Source organism: Rhinolophus ferrumequinum, chromosome 13 (assembly GCF_004115265.2).
Source record: "Rhinolophus ferrumequinum isolate MPI-CBG mRhiFer1 chromosome 13, mRhiFer1_v1.p, whole genome shotgun sequence".
Taxonomy (NCBI): domain Eukaryota; kingdom Metazoa; phylum Chordata; class Mammalia; order Chiroptera; family Rhinolophidae; genus Rhinolophus; species Rhinolophus ferrumequinum.
Window position 1 is genome coordinate 33,471,243 of NC_046296.1, and position 23,789 is coordinate 33,495,031.

Consider the following 23,789-nt stretch of genomic DNA (forward strand, 5'->3'; position numbering starts at 1 on the left):
AATTCCCACCTACTTCAATCTAAAAACTATTTCTAGGCATTGAACTTTAGATTGCTCATTAGATTTAAGAGGGACAAATAGGGTCATTTCGCGTAAGGAAATCTGTTTTAAGTTTACCTGGGAATTCGCTGAATTCTTTTAAAGAACTTTTGTTTTTCCTCAGTTTTATAGTTTGACAACAGTTTTACCAAAATTCATTTTTGTGAAGAGAGATTAATTTTAAAGAATATTTTTAAATGAGACCTGCAGAAATGGTTTTTATTCTTCTGATAATCTTAACAGTGTGTAATACAGTAAGAACCTAACTCTTTTTATGGCATACTAAAATGTGATTTCATATGCAATAAATTTACTACATTAGCAAATTTAGTTGTGTTTGAATGTGTTGACAATCAGAGGTGTGGTCATTTAATCCAACAGTTTATCTAAGAGCAAAAGCATGTATCTTCTGTGTATATGATTAGAAGATTTTAAGTATTGAGGGTTCATTGGGATGTACTGCTGAAGGGTCAGCTCAGGAGGCTTAGAGGTTTCCGGTGCAGTTCATATCAGCATGTAACCATATTTATGCCATGTAACTATAATAGTGAATTGAAGCAAAGTCTTTTTATCCTTTGAAGGAAATGGGCATCAGGATAAAAGTTCCATACAGTTGGTTATTATAAAACCAGTTAGGCTTACATGTAATAAAATGCATTTTCAATAAGGAAAAGAATACCATTTTATAAAAATTTCATTATTGCCATAAGTAGTTTGTTAACCTACATTACTATATAAGTTATAAAATTGATCCTGAGTATCCTTTTTCTCAGAAAAAGTGAAAAGTTAAGATAATTTAGACTGAAAAGTTTTATTTTAGAATTTTCACTTTTGAAGTGAACATTTAATATAATTAAATATAAGTAATAGAAATTATATAAATGTATCATGTTTATATATTTTAATATATTTAAAAGTATACATATAAAATGTGTTCTTGTATTTAATATATAATGAAATAAAATATAAAACAATGAAAACTATTGTTTTAATCATTGAATAATACACATTTTTAGAGTTCTTTATAATTACATACATCTATGCAGGATAATGCTTATACAAAATAGAATTAAAGATGACTGAGCAGCCCATTGCTTTTGAATTGCCAAAATGGGGAGTTTATAATGTCTTCCTTGGCCCTTTAATAGTTTGTAACAGAATCCTTTCCTTTAAAACTAATTTCTTATTATCATTTTCATCTGAAATTTTAATTTATTTTGGTAATGTGTGCCTTTTTATGCGTATTTTCTTTATATAACATTCTGGCTTTTTTTGAAGATAGTAAATTAGTTCTCACCAAAGTATCATAAAATAAAGTTAGCATTTTAAATTTCTAATATGCTTATTTTAATATGTCAGTAATTGTTAAAATCTTCTAAGTGTAAATTGATTTGAAAAAACTAACTTTAATTGATGGTGCCATTTTCTGTGATATTAAATCACATTGCCTAGTGTAAGGAAAGAATATCTGTAGCATAATTCTCAAATTGTCAGCAGCAGGCAAATTTGAAACTAGTAGACAAAAAGAAAACTCTTTACTTTGGACATTAGTTACTCCAGATGAAACAGAGTAAAATGTACCAGTGAGGGAGAAAAGGGAATGCATACTTGTAAGAGATGCTTTAATGTAATGCCAGAGATGCCTGAGGAAGTCACTCTTGTCAACAGCAAATAATTTGGCTCTTATATTACGGGACATTATGCATTTTCTGAAACACCAGAGCAGTTTTTGGAAGCAAATAGCAACTCAACCAATTTTTTAAAATTTAAACTTAATATTTTTATTTTTCTTATGTAAATCTCAATTAGGCAACCTATTCTAGCTGCTTTAATTTTTTTTTTTTTTGGTTAAACCACTTATTAAGTTGACCTTGCGCATTTATTATTAGTATTTGTCTTCTGGAAAATTGCAGTAATGAGAAACTGGAAGCTTAGTTTCATTCTGAGTTTTCCTGTAAGAAAAACCTAACTTAGTTCTTAATAGAGTATATAGGATGGTCTTGAAATTCCATTGTTCAGGGAAATGGCTACTAAATGTGAAAAACAATTTTCTGTGCTATGTGATTAGAGACAAAAAACAAAAAGCTTACTAAGTATAAAGTAAATAATAAACCCAATGGTATCTACATTGTACTTTTTGTCTTTTAGCAACGTAGTTTACTAAGTACCTTGTACATGCTATAAATTTAACCGTTACAAAGGATGGGTAAAATAAGGTCCCTTGAGGGTAATTAAGGGTAAATTTTTTAAAATCTAGTACAATTTTAATTTTTAAGTTTTGTTAGATACCAAGGTTGCTGAATTGATCATAAAATGGAATCTCTCTATTTTGCTCTTGGAACCTTTAGTTAATGATTTAATAGAAATATTTGTGTATAGTTTATACTCATAGTTCTACCTTTATAGATGTGGAAGTTGGATTGTCTTTCCAGAGTCACACAGGAATACTGGACACTTGCCTTTAATCCTCAAATCGTCATTAATTTCTCCTTTTTGCAGTCCACTCTATAATCTTTTAGGTTTAACCAGCTGTCACAGAATGTAAAAAACTAATAACATGCATAAAAACAGGGTTCCTCAAGGTAGAGGAGTCATCATTTTTCATCTGAAATATTTCTTCTTTACTTTGTGCCCCCTTTCCTCTGATAAACCTGTTAAGTCATTCTTAGTTAAATCATTCTTAGGACCTCAGCTTTTACTAACTTTTCACTCAAACAAACAAAAAAAATCACGCTTAAGGTCTAAGAGTTGAGACCATTTCATTAATATGTGAAAGGATGTGTTGTTATGCGATGAGGGGCAGGGCTAGCTAACCTCTCTTGGCACCTCCAGGGAACTACCCAGCTCTGCTGGGGGAGCTGCACACAGAAAAGGAAACAGTTACTACTCCACGGTGAGTAATCCTGTTTTCTCCTTATTTCACCTTCTGTTGTTTTCATTGATTTTTAAAAGCTTGTGTGTCAGACATGGAAATAGTTCTTATGCTCAGCATTAATTTTAAACCTAGCTCTGTGTAAAATTTCTCTTAGCAACCTTTTGTTCACATGGTAGAGTAAGAGCCAGCTTTTCATTTGTGTTTATCCTATTGATGTCTAGGGTTGAATTGGATAACAGAACACAGAAATAGGCCAGTTGTCTCTTGTGAAGCACTTGTAATCTTGAATGGAAAAAATGTCTTAGTGGCTTGGTTTTTATACCCTTTATGTTTGTTTTTATTTGGGATGGGAGGGATTATTGGAAAGGGTAGCTTGTTCTTTCACTTATAGACAGGAAGAATTATTACTGTTTGCAGTTATTTCATAACAATTAACCTAGCCTTCATTTGCATATTTGATTTGTATTGTATATTTCGTTTTTATATTATTAGACATTTCTTCCTTTTTCACCATCCTATCTTTCGCACCAGTGATTTCAGTTCTACCCTAATCAAATATAAAGAAGATTGCCATCTAGTGGTACAAATAACATAGTTGTGGGAAACTAAAAGGTTTTGTTTTGTTTTGTTTTTAGTAGCACACATATTGGACACATTTTGTTATGAATTAGGTGGTAATATTTAGTTGCTGTGAAGCTAGTTTAACTTTATTATTGTATAGATGGTATTATGTTTAATAAGTTGTGTTGAAATTACTTGGCAGAATCTTATTTAGTTCCTAGGTCAGTTTATATTAGTGTTTGTAAAATGAACCAGTGAATGAGTAGAATGAATTCCACTTGGGGTGGAGGAGTGATGGTATTTGATTTAAATTGTTTATATTGCTACTATAGCTTTTAATCAGAAGGCAGATCTATCAGTATTGGCAGCACTTTAAGTCTACTCAGCTAAGATTTTGCACATAACTAAAAGTTACAAGAGCAGTTTTATGTATTAGAGAGTATTGCACACATAGACTTACAATGTGGCCCAAAAGAGATGCAATCATAAAAACTTAGGTAATAAATAGAGGTTTCTTTTAGAAAATTGTTCTTTTAAAGATAAGAAGAAATATTTAGTATAAATATGTATTTACGCTTGCTGAGAAACATTTAGTGTAAACCATGTCAATTCAATTGAAGTTTAATTGGTTTGTTAAATAAGAGATTAATTAAAGCTGAATCTTAGATAAATAAGCATAAAAGGAACTTGTGATGGATGAGAGCAAATAAAGTAAGGCTGAAATATATGTCTAACTAGATACCTTCTATATGCTTGAGCTATGGAAGATGAGTTTTTTAATTCCGATTTTAAAAATAAAAGCCTAAGTCATTTTCATTTAAATGTATTTCTTAATACTTAAAAAATCTCATACGGGTTGATATGTTTTTTAAATAATTGTAATAGGTGAGACTTGTTTTTAGATGTGATTACATTGTAATTGGTGTTACTAGGGTCAGAGAATGCATACAAGAAAAACATTGCAAATTCCCAACTGATAGTGTTTTTTGTTTGATAGGCTTTTGGATTTTTTTTTTTTTGTATATAGTAAAAATTATTCAGAATAGTTTGCTATATAGGTTGGTTTTTTATGTTGCTCCTAAGAGTAATTTTGTGACAATAATTAAAATGCATGCTTGGTTCAATTTTATTTGGTATTAGATATGGAGTGGGTAAGATAAAATTGTGTTCCTTCTTTAGAAAACTGCTTATATTTCCAACAGCAGTGAAGAAACATGTCCTTTCATATGATAGCTCGTAACAAGCACTTCCCCATGCTATACCAGGATAGCGCAGGGTGGGGTGGGCAACAGTCTTACGCTTTATGCTTGTTACTGCTTGAACACACAGCCTTTTTCTCTGTGGTGGTGAAATCTAATTTCAGTAGACATGTTGGACTCCCCTAGAAGTTCATTGTAAAGGAATCTGATTTTACTTTTACTGACTAGATTCTGGATACGTTTTTTATTTTTCAGTCATGCAAAATTTTACCAAATGCTCAAGATTGCAAGCTGTTGTCAAAGGTTGAAGCTTTATAGAATGAAAACCAGGTTTCAAGAATTTGAACTTGAAAATCTCTGAAAAGCAAATTAGCATTTTATATTATAAACTCTTACCATTCTTTGTTTATACTCTGTAGGCTTGGTTTTGAAACTTGAGACAGCATTGTTGCCATTATAGGCACTAGATTATGGGGAAGAACATCATTTTATAATTGGCATATAAAACTTAGACGTTATTACCATTTAGATAATCCCCAAAATTTATACCTACTAATTGTTAAGGAAAAATAACTTACTTAACTTAAAAAATGCAATGTAAATGGTGGGGGGATATGTTGATTTTAAAATAGTGTTTTCTTCATTACAAGGCTGTGTAATTCATGAGTGATGAGTTAAAACTATAAAATTTCTATTTATTACTGATTATAATTACCCTGTATTAGCTATGCTTACCCTGTGTTTCTTTGGCATTTGTGCCTATATTTCTCCTGTTAGAAAGTATTATCTCTTTGTAAAAAGTTACTGAATTAAATATCATTTTGATGTAAAATGTTGAAAATTATGTTTTTCATTGAAGAAAATTTAGGTTTCAGATATAAAGGTTCGTATTCCCCAGTAAAATCTGTTCTTAACATACCTAAAAAGTGACTTTTAACCATTTAATGAGTTTAACTAGTTTGGTTTGTTCTGATAATATAATTCTTTGTGACGAATCTTTAATTAGGAAATGCAGTGTTTCTACATCTGAACGTCTTCAAAAGTAGTGGCACTTTACTGCAGATGGTAGGAGAAATCATTTTGGCTGGTTTTGAGAAAAAGGGTAATGATTATCTAAAGAAGCTTGTCTGCTATATATTCTACAATAAAATTGGTGGGTTTTTGGTGACCAGTTTTAACCTTTATTATGCCATTAAAAAGCTGACTTTTCTTTGTATAAATGTATAAATGTTTATCATGAGATTTAATTAAGCTTTTACACTATCATTACTATGCTCATTTGGGCACTGAATTCCCCCGCCTCCAAGTCATTAAATTAACATTTTCTTTAAGATGAATGATATTGTCCTTACTGATAAAACAGATAGCATTAATCTTCAAATGGATAGAGTAAAGAATTGAAGTATGGAAGACTGGAAATCTGTGTTTATTAAAAGAGCACCATCTTTGTTTTGATTTGAACATTGTAGCAGTGACACTTTTTTCCTTTAATCCTTCTTATTGGTATTAATAATAAATACAAGCGCTCTTGTTTTTATACAGGGTACCAAGTATGGTGTCCTTGGAAGAGACAAAGTTGTATACTGGACTTGAATATGGTATGTGCATCTTAATCTGAGTAAATCTGTGTGGACAATTTTTTCAATTACTCTAAGGTTTAATAGAATAATTTTATAGTTAAAATATTCCTAGTCTCCTTTTTATATGTAAATGAATATTAACTACACAACAGTTATATTTGATTTTTCTGGAAAAACTGAAAAATTATTATGTAAAGAATAGACAGTAAAAGATAGAAATTGGAGAACAGCCAAATGGCTCAGTTGGTTAGAGTGCAAGCTCTCAACAACAAGGTTGCTGGTTCAATTCCCACATGGGATGGTGGGCTGAGCCCCATGCAACGAAAGATTGAAAACAGCGACTGGACTTGGAGCTGAGCTGCGCCCTCCACAACTAGATTGAAGGACAACGACTTGGAGCTGATGGGCCCTGGAGAAACACACTGTTCCCCAATATTCCCCAATAAAATTAAAAAAAAAAAAAGATTGAAATTGGGTCCGTAAGTAAATATTTGGATGTTTTCTATATGCACAGGCACTTTCATATATTGTAATCTTCATTTATATTTAGAATTGTTTTAGAACTGTGTATTATATTTGATATGAATGGAAAATTATGACCTTTATATATTCTATCTTTGTATTTTTCTATCATAGTTAAATTTTATATAAATATTTATGTACATTTTCTATAACTATGTAAAAGCAATTTTTAATATTCAGAATCTAACATTAGTAGAAATTGGACACTTCTGAATTGCTAGATTAACACTGGAGTTAGTTGCATACATGAATTGCTAGAGTATAATTTTAGTTTCCTAGATTTGGGTCACCCATAACTAATTAGAGAATCCTGTGTATTTATGGTCTCTAGTTAGTAAATAGAACCTTTGAAATATTGGCAAGGATGGTTTCTTTCTCCCGCCTCTTTGCCTGCCCAATAAAGTTTTATAAGCAGGTTGTTGTAAATGTGAAGGTTGTAAAATTTATTCTGTATAATGCTTAGCCACTAATCCAGCTATGATAAAGGCTGACCCATTTGTTTTTTCCTGGATATATTGTCTCTTCTTGACACAGCTGTTGATAGAAACTTGAACAGTCTGGAGAACACTTTAGTGTGTCTAAAATGCCTTCTCTCATTTTTCTGAAATAGATCTATCCAGAGAGAATCACCGAGAAGCAATTGCTAGGGTCATAAGGAAACTTCTTAGTAAGTACATATATGCATTTAACTTATTTTTATTAATAGGTATTTAGGAATTTTATTCTATGGTATAGGTGCTTTTACTTAACATTTTTTATTCCAAATGGTGAGAATATCAGGCAGTGTTTTTTTCCTTAATTAATAGTCTTTTTACTAATATATTAGGAGTCCTATAGTAATTAAAAATATTTTAACCAAAATCCTTTTTCTTCTATTATAGACCACATACTTAATAATTCAGAAGATGATACCAAGTCTTTGTTTCTTATCATAAAGGTACAGTCATTTAATAGTTGCATAATTTTAGTATGACTGGGTTTGATGTGATCACTTGGATGTGATGTAAATATAAAATTTGAAATTCTTTGACAGATTATTGGAGACCTGTTGCAATTCCAAGGATCTCACAAGCATGAATTTGACTCCCGTTGGAAAAGCTTTAACCTAGTAAAGAAATCAATGGAAAATAGGGTCAGTATTTTCTCTACAACTTTGAATTAATATTTTAAAAAACATTATATCAATTATATAATATAACTACCTGATTGATTGTTCAGCATACAGAGGAAGTTTTCCTGTAAGTAAAAATTGTAGATTTTCAAATGTTTTATCCTGATATAATCAAAAGGATCCTAGAAAATAATGTATTTTTCTGAAACAAATCCTTCTGTCAATTTCCATGATAGTCTCTGAGTATTTGGAGTATGATAACTTGGCAACAGCATTCGGGCTACCTTCTGAGTAGCTGAAGGAGTAAAAGATGGGGAGGAATTGTCCACAGGCATGAATTTAAAGGATTTGTACTTTATGTAGATCTGAGAAAAATACATTGTATGTTGTGTTTGTGCTCTAGGAGAGTCAGTACAAGCTTCTCTGGGAGCGTGGAAGAAAGAATACTTAAATCAGCTATAGGCTGTTCATAGTAGTGTTACTTTATAGATAGAGACTTCTGTTGAAATCGAATCTAAAAAGGTTGTGTAAGTTCATTGTGTAGACAAGAGATGCTACCTGTTTTTGACAGCGGCAATAGCATATAAACAGGGCAGAGAGATATGCAAATATGGTCTGCTTTAGGAAACAGTGGCTGTAGGGAAGAGTGGCAGTGGTAAACTAGGTCATTTATAGTTTGTCCCGAGAAAAGTGCTTCGGTTTTATATTCAGCAATAGGGCAGTCATTAAAGGTTCTTAAGTAGATCTGATTTGACTATTGGAAAGATCAATATTTATTTCAGTGAATTTTGGAAAGCTCACCAACCACTGTGAAAATTAAGCAGTAGGAAATTCACTCAGGAGGTAGGGAAGGTAGGTAAATGATTATAATAGCCCAGATGGAATAGCCTGAGTCAAGTCACCGGCTTTGGGATGGAGAGCTGTTTTGAAAAAGAAGGAATTAGGCGACTTGACTATTGAGGTAAAGATGTGAAAGAGAAATAATCTTTGAGTGCCAGATAATCTGCCCTTAGTGACAGGGTAGAAGATTGGGGGTGAAGGAGACTTTAAAAGATAATTTTTAGAAAGATAAAAAGATACCATGTTCTGTAGTAAGCATACACAATTACCCAGAAAGTCTACTTATAAATGTTAACAGTCAATGTTCTTTGTAGGCTGTTTTGTATTTTAGTATTCATCTGAATAAGGACCAGCTCCATTACTCACCCATGCATGGATCCATAAACTATCAGAAAAACAGGGTGTTGGACTAGCCATCTAAAGAGGATATTTCTATTAACCATAAAATTAATTACGAAGTAGTATATTTTAATATAAGTCTGATGTCTTCAGAATAAGTGAAATACCTACACTACCCACCAGGATGCCATGGACTTTGTTTAAACTAATTTTTCATTAAGGATTCAGGGGAATCCATTATTGAAGTCATTTAGGGAAAATGTTGAAGTATTTGCTACTTTGTCTTTCAGCTCCATGGGAAAAAACAACACATCAGAGCACTGTTGATCGACAGAGTAATGTTGCAGCATGAGGTAAATATCTTTTTAAAATAACGGTGATTTTTTACTTATTTTAAAAAAGACTTTTATTAAAATATAGCCTACATACAGTATTATGTTAATTTCAGATGTATAGGATAGTGGTTAGACATTTATATAATTTACGAAGTGATTTCCTTGACTAGTACCCATCTGACACTACATGTAGTTTTTACAGTATTATTGACTATATTCCCTATGCTTTACTTTACATCCCCATGACAGTTTTGTGATTTGTGACTACCAATTTGTACTTCTTAATCCCTTCACCTTTTCCACCCAGCCTCCACACCCCTCCCATCTGGCAACTATCAGTTTGTTTTTTGTATCTATGAGTTTGCTTCTGTTTCATTTGTTTATTTATTTTGTTCTTTAGATTCCTTGTATAAGTGAGATCATACGGTATTTGTCTTTCTCTGTTTGACTCATTTCACTCAGCACAATACCTCCCAAGTCCACCCATGTTGTCGTATCATGACAACTTTTTTTTAAAATCAGTTTTCCAGACGAATATTTAATTATTTATGGTTACTTCATAATTAAATGAACTTTTAGTACAAACTTTGAGATTTGATTTACAATGTTTTCATAGCTACGGACACTGACTGTTGAGGGTTGTGAATATAAAAACATACATCAAGATATGATCAGAGATCTTCTTCGTTTATCTACAAGTTCATACAGTCAGGTAAGGCTAGTGTGAACAGTGCCCGCCCCCATTCTGATTCTGTTACATGCACTTGAAATATCCCCATTTTAACAAGGGCGTTTAAATAATTTTTTGGCATAGAAAACACCTTTCAAATTTTGAATATATTCAAACTAATTTTGCTAGTCTTTTTCAGATCATGTTTATTTTGCTGTTTGTAATTTTCAAATGTTTTTTAAAAAAATTAAGATGCTATTGTAATGTTGCTGCCACTTAATTAAATCTACATTATGAAGGCCATGTAATCCTCCTAGGTGTTGTTATGCTTGGGTTTCAGGAAGCTATTACCATTCTTAAGGAGGCATAGGACCAAGAGATTATCTCCAAGGATAGAGAACTGGAAAAAGTAAAGAGATTCATGTCCAGCCAATTATTCTGTATTTATAAAATAATATAATTAGGAAACCTATCTTTAACCCAGAAAGTTCATCTAAAGTAATCTTTAAAAGAGTTTGAAATGTGTACAGTATGTTGCTTTTATTCTAATCAGTTAATGAATAATTAACTATTTATTTAGTTCATGGGTTTTACATTTATACTGAATCTTTTGTCTGTGTTCAAAATATGTAGGCTGTAACTTAAGGTCTGTATTGAAAAGGTTAAGTTGTTCTGTTTTGGAAAGTCTTTGATTTTCCTCGTATAGACACACAAAATCAGACTTTCCTCATCAAGAGTAACTCAGGATGAAGTTTAACTGCAGATTATTTTTACTGATCAAATACATATTGGTTCCATTCAGAGTCTCCTTTATCAAAAATATTTGAACTAATGTAACCTAACCCATGGAATATGGTTGGTGGTAATATGCTTTTTTTGATAAAAAGATGATTTATTTGTTTTTGTTAAGGCATGTGCTTTAATATATTTTTCTGTTATTACAACAATATTTAAATTATCATCACTTTGTGTTTGATAATTTAGAAATCGTTGTAGTTTGTCTACCATGTAATATAAGTCCTCTGTTAATAATACTTTCTCCAGGTCAGAAATAAGGCTCAGCAAACATTTTTTGCTGCCTTGGGAGCATATAACTTCTGTTGCAGAGATATCATTCCCTTGGTTTTGGAGTTCTTAAGGCCTGATAGACAAGATGTCACACAACAACAGTTCAAGGTATAGAGTTTTTTGTTTTGTTTTACTATAATTTTTCAAACATACAGAAAAGTTGAAAGAATTCTATCGTTAACATGTTCACCATTCAGGTTTTATATTTAACATTTTGCTATATTTTATTTATCACATCTTTCCATCTCTTTATCTTATTTTTATGTCCCGGGGGTGCCAAAAAATTGTATGCAAGTGGGCACTGGTCAGTGTTGCTCAAGCAGTAGTTTCCTGTAATCAGAAGTGTCTGGATACTGATGGTAACCACTTGGAGCATCTCTTATAATTGCAGAAGTCAAATGTGACTTGTATTCATCTTTTGCTATTGGTATATATTATTACAATATTATTAGGTTGGTGCAAAAGTCATTGTGATTTTCACAATTATTTTTAACCTTTTAAACCACAGTGACTTTTGCACCAACCTAATAGTTTTTTCCTTTGTAAAAATGTGTATACATTTTTTTGGCACCTTTGTATTTCAAAGTAAGTTGAAGATAGCAGTACACTTCATCTTTAAACAGATACAGTCTTTATTTCCTTCCTAATTATTTACTTATTTACCCATGTTTATGATAAGTGTTGTGGTGGAGAAAATGTAGGATGCAATTTGAGTTGAACACCAGTTAGTGAGTACCTCAGCTGGCCTATGGGAGAAGGGGGTGAAAGACCAAAAACCATTTAGAGTAGTGTGACCAGCATGAAGGAGGACCTGAGACACGAAGAAACATAAGTTTGAACAACTGAGTGAAAGTTTGTGTGATTAGAGCAGAGAAGGAAGGAAATGATACAAGATAAGAAAAATCCTACATCTCACAGGGATGCTATATAGAGTATAGGTGAACTATAATGATTGCTTATACCATTAGATAAAAGTGGGTTGAAAGTGATTTGGGAGGGAGAATTGATTAGACTTAGTTAAAAATATAGGGGGACTTAAACAGGAGGTATCAAAATTATTAAGTTTCTGGATTGTGCAACTCGTTGTTGGTACATCAGAGAGAGAATAGGGAGAATAGATTAGAAATTAGTTTTTTTGGATAAGTAGGCAGTTAGACATTTGAGTGTGGCATTGAAAAATACCATTTCAGTATGCGTTGATGATAATTGAAATCTTTGGGTTTGGGTAAGGAAGCCTAGGAGGAGAATGAGAAGAGGATCAGGAGGCAAGTGTTGAGAAAACTATTCAAAGCCTAAAAAGAAGAGCTAAGCTAGAAGGGAAAGGTCAGAAAGACATCAAGAAATGAGGAGGAATTACAGAAGACAAGGAGAGATCTTTCCAGAAGGAAGACTCAATCAGCAGTGTCAGTTGCTTTCTGGAGAGAATTAAAATGAGAGCTAAACATGTTCCTTAAAGTTAGCTTATAAGGACAGGTCAGCAAACCTATAGCTTGGGCTCAGTTGCTTGCTTTTGTAAGTAAAATATTATTGGCACACAGCCATGTCCATTTGTTTATGTATTGTCTATGGCTATTTTTATGCTCCAGTGGCAGAGATGAGTAGTTGTGACCGGGACTGCTTGGCCAACTATTTACTGTATCACTCTTTACAGAAAATGTTTGCTGACCCCTAGTGTAGATGTATAATTCGAGAGTGTTGCAGAAGGTTTAACTATTTGGGTGGTATGTTGTTGACCTTGAGAGCATTTTAAATGGACAGAATCAGATAGGTTAAATAATACCAAAATGGAAAAATGTTTATTAGGTCAGTAAAATTGAGCTTAACAAATCTGTAAAGAGAAATAGAGCTCAGGTGGGTAAGAAGCCACAGTGGAATTTAGTTAGGGTGAATGTTCAGGAAATAACAAAATGTTTTGGTACTAAATTGCTCTTTTCATTAGAAAGGGATACCTACTGTTATCAGTATCATTCTGATTAATTGTACTTTTATGAGTAGAGAGTACACAGTATAATTAAGTCACCTAATTCTTATATGTGCTTAGGAAAATACTTGGCAAACAGATGTTAACTACTATTTTAGAAATTATTCCAAACGTTATGCCTTAAAATGCTGAGTGGCACAGTTCTGGCTTTTATGATAAAACTGTAGAAGAGAATTGGAATGAAAGCTATGTTCTTAAAAATAACATCCTTATATTTCCATATTATTAGCCATTCTTTGAGCTAGCCCTCTATTAAATGACTTAGAGAAAATATCACTGGATGTGAAGTTCAAGTTTCTAAAAGTTAAAATTCAAGTATGTGAACATATTTTATTAACCAGTATCAATCGTTTAAATAATAAATGTTTAGTAAATTTAAAAATATGTAGATAGTGGGCTACAACTAAACAGCACCTCTTTATTTCCCATATTTAAAAAATCATTTTTCCTGCAGGGGGCCTTATATTGTCTCCTTGGAAATCACAGTGGTGTATGTTTGGCAAACCTTCATGACTGGGACTGTATTGTACAGACTTGGCCAGCAATTGTTTCTTCTGGTCTTAGCAAAGCAATGTCCCTGGAAAAGCCATCAATAGTGAGACTGTTTGATGATCTTGCAGAAAAGATTCATCGTCAATATGAAACAATTGGCTTGGACTTCGCAGTAAGCATAACCATTTTGTAATTCAGATTTTCTTGGAAATACTGCCTTGTTAAAATGCTTTTTAGTTTTCTTGTCTTTTTTTTTCAGTAATAATATTCTTGATATTTGATTGTAATATACTTTTTGTTTTAATTTGTTTTTTGTTTTCTTTATGATCGTTACTGTAAATAGCAGGGTGGAATAGGAGGTTGGAGCATGGCCAAGAGACAGCTAAATTGTTCTCTTCCAAGAGGCCACAAAGAGTTGCATTAAGCATTATTCCCTGTATGTCCATGGTCTAATTTTTCAAAGAATTGATTATATTTTAAGAGGTCGCTCCTACTAGCCAAAGTCGCAAAAGATTGACGACAGGGTTCATAATTTATAGTGAAGAAAATTAAAACGGAATGATTTGACAAATGGAAAAAATAGAGAATATCAGTTTCATTGGTGCTGAAATGGAGAGATGTAACAGCAGGTCATCTATAAATTTTCAAACACGTATTTACACACGCATCAGAATTGGGTGTGGCTGGAAGAGGTGTGAGTGCGGTTGAATGCCCCACTTCTCTAAAGTGATTGTGTTTGACATCCATCCTTTGGTTTAAAAACCACTGCACTAAAAGTATTCCTTTTCTATAAAAGGTAGTTTTGCTATTTGCAACTGTCACTAGATTAAGCTATCTATTAAAAAATCTTTTAAATTGAAATGTAATTCATATTCCAAAGAATTCACCCTTTTACTGTAATAGTCATATGCTTATATAGTCACAATAGTATTAACATATTCACAGTGTTGTGCAACTATCACTGCTCTTATTCCAGAACATTTTCATCACTCAAAGACACCCTGTACCCAGCAACAGTTACTTCCCAATTCTCCCATATCCCTAGCCTCTGGGAACCACTCATCTACTTTCTTTTCTCTGTTAATTTGCTTATTATGGACATTTCATATAAATGGAATCATATAATATGTGGTCTTTTGTATCTGGCTTCTTTCACTTGGCATAGTGTCAAGATTTATCTATGTTGTATTATGTGTCAGTACTTCATTTTTTCCCCTGGCTTTTCTTTTTAATAAGATTCCAAAGCCATGTATTGGAATAGCAGAACTGCTTCAACAATCAAAAAACCCCTCTACCAACCAGGTGATGCTTAGCTCAGAAGAAATAAAAGAAGGACTTAAACGCCAACAAGAAAAGAATGCTGATGCCCTAAGGTAATTCTGAATGCCTGCTTGTCAAAATGGATTACATTATAGATACTAGGTTTTAAATATCTCTAAAATATAGATAACCATAACTACATAATGAAATCTACACATTGATTCTAAAAAAATACAAACTTGTTAGGAAATAATTATTGTGAAGATTCCCTGATTGTTACCTGTAGCTGTGGAGGTGGTGGAAAACACCATCTTGCAATAGTTGTCTAAATAGCTATCTTTTTTTTTTAATGTAAATTCTCTTTGATTTTTGAAATACACATATCAGTCATTCAATTCTAAATCAAGTTCAACACATTTATTTTTTCATAGCTCTTATAATAATTACTTTTTGATCAAATTTACATAAATTTGGTATCAGCATATTAGTAAACTGTTTTTAGGTTTTTGGAACAAAAGCACCTCAGAGCTTCAGTGATTACACTCAAACGGAAGCCTTCCTAACTTGATTTTTTTCCTTGCCTTATGAATATGCTAATTTTTTCTAACATGTCTATATATAAATAATAAACTCTTATATTGTAGCCTATCTCATGTGTACCTTGAATGCCATATAGGCAGACTACTCCTAACTAATTGATTACTACTCACAGATTTACTTTTTTATTTTAAATACATTTATTGGGAGTTACTGGGGAACAGTCTGTTTCTCCAGGGCTCATCAGCTCCAGGTCATTGTCTTTCAGTCTAGTTGTGGAGGGGGCAGCTCAGCTCCAAGTCCAGTCACTGTTTTCAATCTTAGTTGCAGGGGGCGCAGCCCACCATCCCATGTGGGAATTGAACTGGCAACATTGTTGTGAGAGCTCATGCTCTAACCAACTGAGCCATCTAACCAACTGAGCCATCCGGCCACCCTTCTGGAAACTCAGCGGCAACTCATTGCTTTCAGTCTGCCCATGTGGGAATCGAACCAGCAACTCTGTTGTTCAGAGCTCACGTTCTAACCAACTGAGCCACCTGGCTGCCCATCACAGATTTACTTTTGAATGTCCATTCAGAAACAGTTGACTTGCTCATTGCACCTAGCACTTTTTTTGGTTTTTTTTTCTGTCCTTCATGTTCTTTTCCCAGAGTCTCTGTTTACCCATCTGTTTTATTTTGGCTTGCTTCTCACCAGGCCCTTCCTTTACAGTCATGTGATGAAAAGTAAGAGAGAGTGCATTGGGCCAGAATTGAATTTGTTAACATTGTCTGATGTTCACCTTAAAATTGTATTAAAATTATACCTCACCTGAATTTTTTTTTTTTTTTAAGGAACTATGAAAATTTGGTAAACACTTTGCTAGATGGTGTGGAGCAAAGAAATCTGTAAGTGCAAGAACTTCTTTTTAATTCTCAAAGCTTTTATCTTAACTATTATAGGAGATTTCTGCCTTGGAAGCCATGAATGACTATCAAAAAATATGATACTCTGCTTCATGAATTTATAATACCAGGAGGGGAAATTTGGGGCTAATGATATTAGTGGTTCTTCAACGTACTATATTTGCCGTGTATAATACACTCACGTTTATAATGTGCCCCCACGATTTTGACCCAAACTTTAAGAGAAAAGAATCTTTTGTTTTAATTTTTTAACTCAAACTTTTGTTTACATTTAGGTACTTGTTTTTTGTATTGTAAAGGAATTTTAGCATTTATTTTTTAACGTATTATGGTACAAGAAATTGTATGTACCCATTAACAAATTTACGATATTTACGCATGACAGAAGGCCAAGAACACATCATTGTTGCAAGTCGGTTGTAAGTTCAACAAAACTGTTACCATATTCCAGGGTACTATTCTGCATATGGATATCGTTATTGATTTCTAGAGTTACACTTTTAACTCATAAGCATAAATAAAAGAATTAAAAACATTTATATAAAAAAGCTAGACAGATGGGTTCACTTAAGTTAAAGATTGACCTTTGTCAAGGAGGCTACAGGGGCCAAGGACGTGACTTCCTGCCATGACCCATCTTAGTTAGGAATTTTTATGTTCACACCATCCTTTGTGGTTATTTTCAGTGTCCTGAGCTTATTAGGTTTAACATGTGGCCCCTTTTCCGTCTGCAGTTTCCCCTTTTGGTTATAAATCCAAAGGATGCATTGATGACCAACCTTTTGGTTAGATAGTGTGGTCCCACGGGGCTAGGAAAGCTCATTCTTAGGAAGTCTTCGTGTGAGCATTTACCTTGCTGAATGTTGGAACATTGGGGGTGGGGCAAGACCATAACCTTAGATGAATGTCAAGGCTAAATTATTTATTTATATTTAAAAGAAAAGGTGAGCAAATGGGCAGTCAGATCCTGTATGTCATCATTAAATGTATTCTGGATCATGTCTAATATTTGAGCTATCGTGATCTGAGTTTTCCCATCTGTCTGTTGTATGTTGCTTTTTGTATTTACCATGTTTCCCCGAAAATAAGACCTAGCTGGAACATCAGCTCTAATGTGTCTTTTGGAGCAAAAATTAATATAAGACCAGGTATTATATTATATTATACTACATTATATTGTATTATATTATATTAGACCCGATCTTACATTATAGTAAAATAAGACCGGGTCTTATATTAATTTTTGCGCTAAAAGACGCATTAGAGCTGATTGTCTGGCTGGGTCTTATTTTCGGGGAAACACGGTAGTATAAAATGTACACACTAGGACCAAGAGCAATAGTATTAAACCAGTAACACCGATTAGGAGCAGAAAATGTCTAATATTAGGCAAGTGTGAGTCTGAGAGGAGCAAACATCTTAGCCAACCAAAGAACCCTTTACATGCATTATCATAATTTTTTATTAAGCTAATAATGTGTTTTTCTCCCTCGTCTACTGTTATTTGTACTTTATGATAAGTTTGGCCAGATGAATGAAGACTATTATTTCATGATCTAGAAGTTCTAATTTTTCTTTTGGGTAATTAGTTTCCATAGAAAGGACTTCATAGGGAGGATAAATTTCTATTTCCCAATACATTGGATTTTCAGTTATTATCATGGGTTTTATTAACCTCAGGCAAAGTTAATTTGCCGGTAATTTTTGTATTATAATACTATATTCCCATAGCACTTACTGTAAACCTGGTGTCATTACATAGATAGAAATCAGTTAGTATGACAAGAATTTTCTAACCCTTCCCAACAAAAACACCCCCTTCCCATATACCATATATTGTTTGTTGCGGTGGATACGATACACCAGGATTGGGTAAATTCAGAATTCCATTTTGATTGGGGACATAACCATTTACCTTTTCGATTTAATAAGGCCTGTCTACATTGGAAGCAATCAAGTGTTATTTATTAAAGTGATTTCTGCAAGATGTATAACTGGGATCTGTAACTTGAAGTTCAAAAGGGGCTAAGGCTATAAGAACACAATGGTGTAAAGTATAATTACTACCTAAAAATATCTAGAGGCCAGGAGGACAGTAAGAATTTCATAAATAAATTTTCTGTGCCTCAGCAGCCCTTATAGAGGGCCATTTTTAAATATATATATTTAAATACATAGATACAAACATCCACTCTAGAAAAAACAAAAACATTTATATAGATACAGAATTAGTACTACCCATGTATAATGCGCATCCTTATTTTTCCCTCACAAATTTGGGCAAAAAGCGTGCATTATACACGGCAAAATATGGTATCTATTTTATTTCTTGGGAAACTTACAAATGATTCAGTGTGTGTGTGTGTGTTTAAGTGATTTTATAAGCAATGTGTTTTGTGATTTTTTTTTTTCTTCTCCTCCCCTTTTCAGGCCCTGGAAATTTGAACATATAGGCATTGGGCTTCTGTCTCTACTCTTGAGAGATGACCGAGTGTTACCTCTTCGTGCCATACGTTTTTTTGTTGAGAATCTCAACCATGATGCAATTGTAGTTCGAAAGGTAGATATTTTATTTTAGTTACTATCTTGGGTTTGAGATTCCTCACCTGGAGCTTGAAATTCTTCACAAACAAGACACACTTAATGAATACCTTGAAGTGCATTGATTTGAAATCTACCTCTTTTGGTTGAGAGATGAATAAGTCATCTAACAAAGAAAGTTTTAGAGGATGGGTGCAAGATGGGGCTGACCTAGCCTGGTGCACAAGAGAAAAATCCTTAAAAATGTTTAGGCTGAGATTTAAAGAATGAGCAGGTCTTGGTTTAGTGAAGAAAGGATCAAAGTTTTCTAGGCAGAGACTGGCACGATGAAGATTGAACAGTAAGAACTGTGAATGACTCCTTGCAAGTCAGATTTAGCCCACTGATATCTGGTGGCATAGCCAGGTGATTCTCACCTGATATCAGTGGGTTTCTCTGCCACCAGATATCAGTGGGCAAGGTATTTTAAAAGAAACAAGAAAGCCTTTGCTTTGATCAAGGCAGGCAACCAGTTAAGAGATTTCACAGTTTTGATTCATACCTTACCTCTTCCTTTTCTAGATGGCAATCTCAGCTGTTGCTGGTGTTCTTAAGCAGCTAAAAAGAACCCACAAAAAACTGACCATCAACCCCTACGAAGTCAGTAAGTACTACCAAATGTAATTAATTGTGCTTCTCAGCAAACTCAAAGTTTCTTTGAAATGTATAAATTACAGTGCTTGATCTCAAATATTTTTCTATATAAACTATGAAAGTATAAAAAAATTTTAATACAAAATATGAAATAATATTATAAAGAGAAACAGTTGGCTTAGTAAAAACTAGTAATAAAAAGTATACTCGTAAGAATAGATTGACTGTATGTCTTCATAATACACGTACCTTTTGCACACTTCGGGCAAATGTCATCTACTTATTTATCTCACCAACTAAGCAATTATACTAGTTATTTATCAAACTGTACTTCAAAGACTTAAAATACAATTACCATTAATACATCAATATGATGACTGATTCTCTCTGGGTGGTAGGATTAAAGGCAAGGTTACTTTTCTTCTTTATACCTTACCGTAGTATCAAACTTTTTGAATAATTCATAATCAGAAAAAATAATAAAGTAACTTGATTTTAGAGAAAACATGTTATTTTTATTCCTTTCTCTACCGAATGTTTTTATCTCTGATAACTCCTCTGATATTCAAACAGCTGTCTTTAGTTCTTCTCCACCTCATTTTTGGCAGGGGCGTATAACTGTGTAACACCATCTTTATTTTGGGCCACTATAAAATGGTGTTAACGAAATGCTGGAAAGACTCATTATATTCCTTACTGTTAATCTTGTTTTATCTTCACTTGAAACACGTGTTTGTAAGTCTCATATTAAATGAATATTTAATGGTTCAAAAAAAAACCCCACAAGTGTCTGTGTATGTAAAGAGAGAATGTCAAAGTACATATGGTGAAATGTTAAATTTGGGGGCATCTGGGTGAAGAATGTATGGGAATTCTTTAAACTCTATATAAGTCTGAAATTAATTCAGACCTAAAAATTGTTTTGACAAAATTAATCCTTTTAATTTTGGTGAAAGGAATGAAGTATGGATCATACTTGATTTTGATTTTCTGCTCCCAAATAACTATCCCAATACCATTCAGTGGATAATCTCATCTCTTCCCCTCTGGTTTGAAATGCTATATATATATATATATATATATATATATATATATATATATATAAAAAATACATGTAGTCTTGCCCTGAGGGAATTTTCGTAGAGTCTTTTTATGAATATAAAGTCACACTAATCCTATTGTTTGAAAGTTGAGAATAATTATAGCATGGATATTTTTAAGTTCATCAAATGTAATTGTCTTTTCTTTAGGTGGTTACGCTAAATCCACTCAAATTCTTGCTGGTGATAGGCCTGATAATCGTTGGTTACATTATGATAGCAAAAGTATACCAAGAACTAAAAAAGAATGGGAGTCAAGTTGCTTTGTGGAAAAAACTCACTGGGGATACTACACCTGGCCACAGTAAGTTGCAACTTGCCATGCATCTTACTATTAAAGAGGTTATCTTTGATATGATTTGTTTTATCATCTTTTGGTTTCTGGGGAGGTTCAGAAGCACTTGAAGCAATTAGAGGGACTCTGATACCAAAGACACACAATCTCCAAGTGTTTTTCCTTTTCCCTCTTCCTCTTTTCTTTTGCTCCTTCCAATGCTATGCGTCAGTCCTGCCTCTTTTCTTGTTTTTTCATTGAAACACTTAAGACTTCCTTAGTTCCACCATTGTACGTCTAAGGTGTTTGTTACTAGCTGCTCTAAATGATATTCCTACCTGTTGATACTAAACGTGCCTAAACTAGTCCAGAAAAACTTCCTTGTCTTTTATTGTTGACTCCAATAATTTTTGTCATCAGCACACAGTGATCTGATAGATTTTTGAGGCCAGGACTGTTAGTGATGTGCTCCTGTTCCCAAACTTAGCAGCTAATAGAATTCATTAAAAGTGCCTTCAATGCTTTCTATCCATGAAGCTCTAATATTTTTTTCTATGTGTATGACAAATATAAACTCTTACTGTGTAGGAATATGGTTGTTTATGCTGGTGTGGAAGAGCAGCCTAAGCTTGGCAGAAGCAGGGAGGATTTGACAGAGGTAAGCATTCCATTTTCAACATGCGTAAACACTTATCCTAGTTCAAATGCATCTTTTAGCCATTGGTTTATTTCAAACTCAGTTCATGTTTTGTTTTTGCCCCAATTTGTCTATTTCAGTATAGCACTGGGTTAAATATTGGTAAATATATACTCCCTTACTTCACCCCTTCTCTTCCCCAGCGCTGCGCCCCCCCACATTCCATTAGGACTAGTGGGCAGGATTCTTTTTTATATCTAAGGTTACTCTCAAGTTATTACCCTATGCCACTTGGTACCCCTTGGGTACTACTTTATGTAGTTATCTACTTTTTTCCTATACCATTTCTGTCTGCTAGCAGACTTCTTGAAGGCAAAGATAACGATTAGCTTTTTAGTTTATTGTATATAAATAAGTCATGGGGACTCAGTAAACAGATGTTTGTCGATTTAAATCTTCATAAAACATTTATCATTTTGAAAGTTGATTTAAGAGCTTTTACGTTTGTGTCGTCCTCAGTTAAATTAATGGAGTTGTAACATTTATTTTCTGATTCTCGACAAAGTTTACAATTTAACGTCTGATGTTTTATATATATGGAAATAATTTGCTGGGGTTTGGTTTATCGTTTTGGGACTTTTTCTAAATTGCACAGAAGATGGCAGAGTAGCATTAAGTCTTCTCTTCCCAAACAGATAATTCACAATTTGAGAAATGGAATCCAAAATTGAAGATCTGAAAGAAATTTTTATCTATTCCTAGGATTTAGCATTTTTAGGAGGCAATGTTATATTGGTTCTAGAAAGCCCCTGTTAGAACTGAAAATTCTTTAGAACAAAAACAGTAGCCAACTGTGGGGTATCAAAGCTTTTAGTGTTGAATTTTAATGTTTTCAGAATAATGTATTTAAGTAGATTCTAAACCCTGATGTTCTTTTTTTTTAACTTTATAGGCAGAACAGATTATATTTGATCATTTTTCTGATCCTAAGTTTGTTGAACAGTTAATTACTTTTCTATCTTTAGAAGACAGAAAAGGAAAAGATAAATTTAATCCTCGACGTTTTTGCCTCTTTAAGGTAACTATGTTATTTATATACCTTCTTCATAAAGCTTAGTGACTGTCACTTTGTAGGTTCATAAGTTTTAAAGTATTAAAGTTTGAGTTTAGTCATGTTATTTTCATTTAAAATGACTCTGGAAGTTATGCCAATCATATTGATCGTGACTTAAGGTCCTAGGACTCTTTATTTTTAAAAAAGCCCTTTTTTTTGCATTTATCTTTAATATTTGTAATTAGCAGTAGAAGCCAAAAAACCCCACAAAACTATGCATTTGATTGACTTTTTTTTTGGGGGGGGGTGCATGTGACCTTTCTAAGGTCAGACAGATTATTAATTTCTACTTCACTGATTATATATTTTGATGTGCTATGTAAAAATGACTGTATCCTTACCATTTTAACTTAGAGATATTGTTAAAGCAGGTGAGTTCTAGAGGGAGAACTGTTGGGGATTTTATAAGCCCAGTAGTAATGTAGTAAACAAATAACAAGCGTATTATAATTATAATGGAGATACTAGTCATTTAAGTACTGAAGGACTTTCTTTTCTTTGTTTTTATAGGGTATTTTCAGAAACTTTGATGATGCCTTTTTGCCAGTTCTGAAGCCTCATTTAGAACGTTTGGTTGCTGATTCACATGAAAGCACCCAGCGATGTGTTGCGGAAATTATAGCTGGTTTAATCAGAGGTTCTAAGCATTGGACATTTGAAAAGGTGATGTATTTGAACAGCACACTCTCTGTTAGAGCTGCATTATCCGTTTATGTAGCCATTCCCAAAACGTTAGATATTAATACTTAAAATACGAAGTGTTCCATTTGATAATGCTTTTGTGTATAGGTTACAGAGTAGTTAGTGGTCTATAGGTGACATTCACTACATTTTAAGATTTGAATTATTTGCCAACATTAGTGGAAAAGTCAGGATATGCCACATAAAAATGATTTCAGTTTCTCTTAAAAAATAGAAAGATCTTGGAACAGTGGTGGCGCACTGTTGCAGTGCATCAGTTGGCTATACTCTCTAGCTTCTCACTAAATCCTTTCTCTTAGTCCCCTTGCTCATCTACATTACTCATTTGGTCTTCTAGACAGTTTGTGTTTGACACCCTTTTTGTTTTAGTATCACTTTGTTTAATTGTGAGATTAATTTTTCATCCTGTTCTTAGGTTAGTTTCTTAGCAAAATGCACTAGACTGAAAATAACCTGGCATTATGTCTGGAA

The 23,789-nt window shown here is 33.1% G+C and overlaps 1 protein-coding gene across 1 annotated transcript in view; it reads left to right on the top strand.

Annotated features, from left to right (window-relative positions):
* The window catches only part of PSME4 (proteasome activator subunit 4), an 86,253-nt gene that overhangs the window by 42,050 nt on the left and 20,414 nt on the right, over positions 1 to 23,789 (top strand). Inside the window, exons 21-36 of the mRNA XM_033124533.1 lie at positions 6,217 to 6,272; positions 7,387 to 7,443; positions 7,658 to 7,713; positions 7,810 to 7,908; positions 9,357 to 9,419; positions 10,018 to 10,113; positions 11,116 to 11,247; positions 13,575 to 13,784; positions 14,849 to 14,985; positions 16,246 to 16,299; positions 18,748 to 18,877; positions 19,420 to 19,501; positions 20,742 to 20,895; positions 21,454 to 21,523; positions 22,455 to 22,580; positions 23,127 to 23,279. Coding sequence (XP_032980424.1) covers positions 6,217 to 6,272; positions 7,387 to 7,443; positions 7,658 to 7,713; positions 7,810 to 7,908; positions 9,357 to 9,419; positions 10,018 to 10,113; positions 11,116 to 11,247; positions 13,575 to 13,784; positions 14,849 to 14,985; positions 16,246 to 16,299; positions 18,748 to 18,877; positions 19,420 to 19,501; positions 20,742 to 20,895; positions 21,454 to 21,523; positions 22,455 to 22,580; positions 23,127 to 23,279 — 1,675 coding nt within the window. The remainder of the gene's footprint in view (positions 1 to 6,216; positions 6,273 to 7,386; positions 7,444 to 7,657; positions 7,714 to 7,809; positions 7,909 to 9,356; positions 9,420 to 10,017; positions 10,114 to 11,115; positions 11,248 to 13,574; positions 13,785 to 14,848; positions 14,986 to 16,245; positions 16,300 to 18,747; positions 18,878 to 19,419; positions 19,502 to 20,741; positions 20,896 to 21,453; positions 21,524 to 22,454; positions 22,581 to 23,126; positions 23,280 to 23,789) is intronic.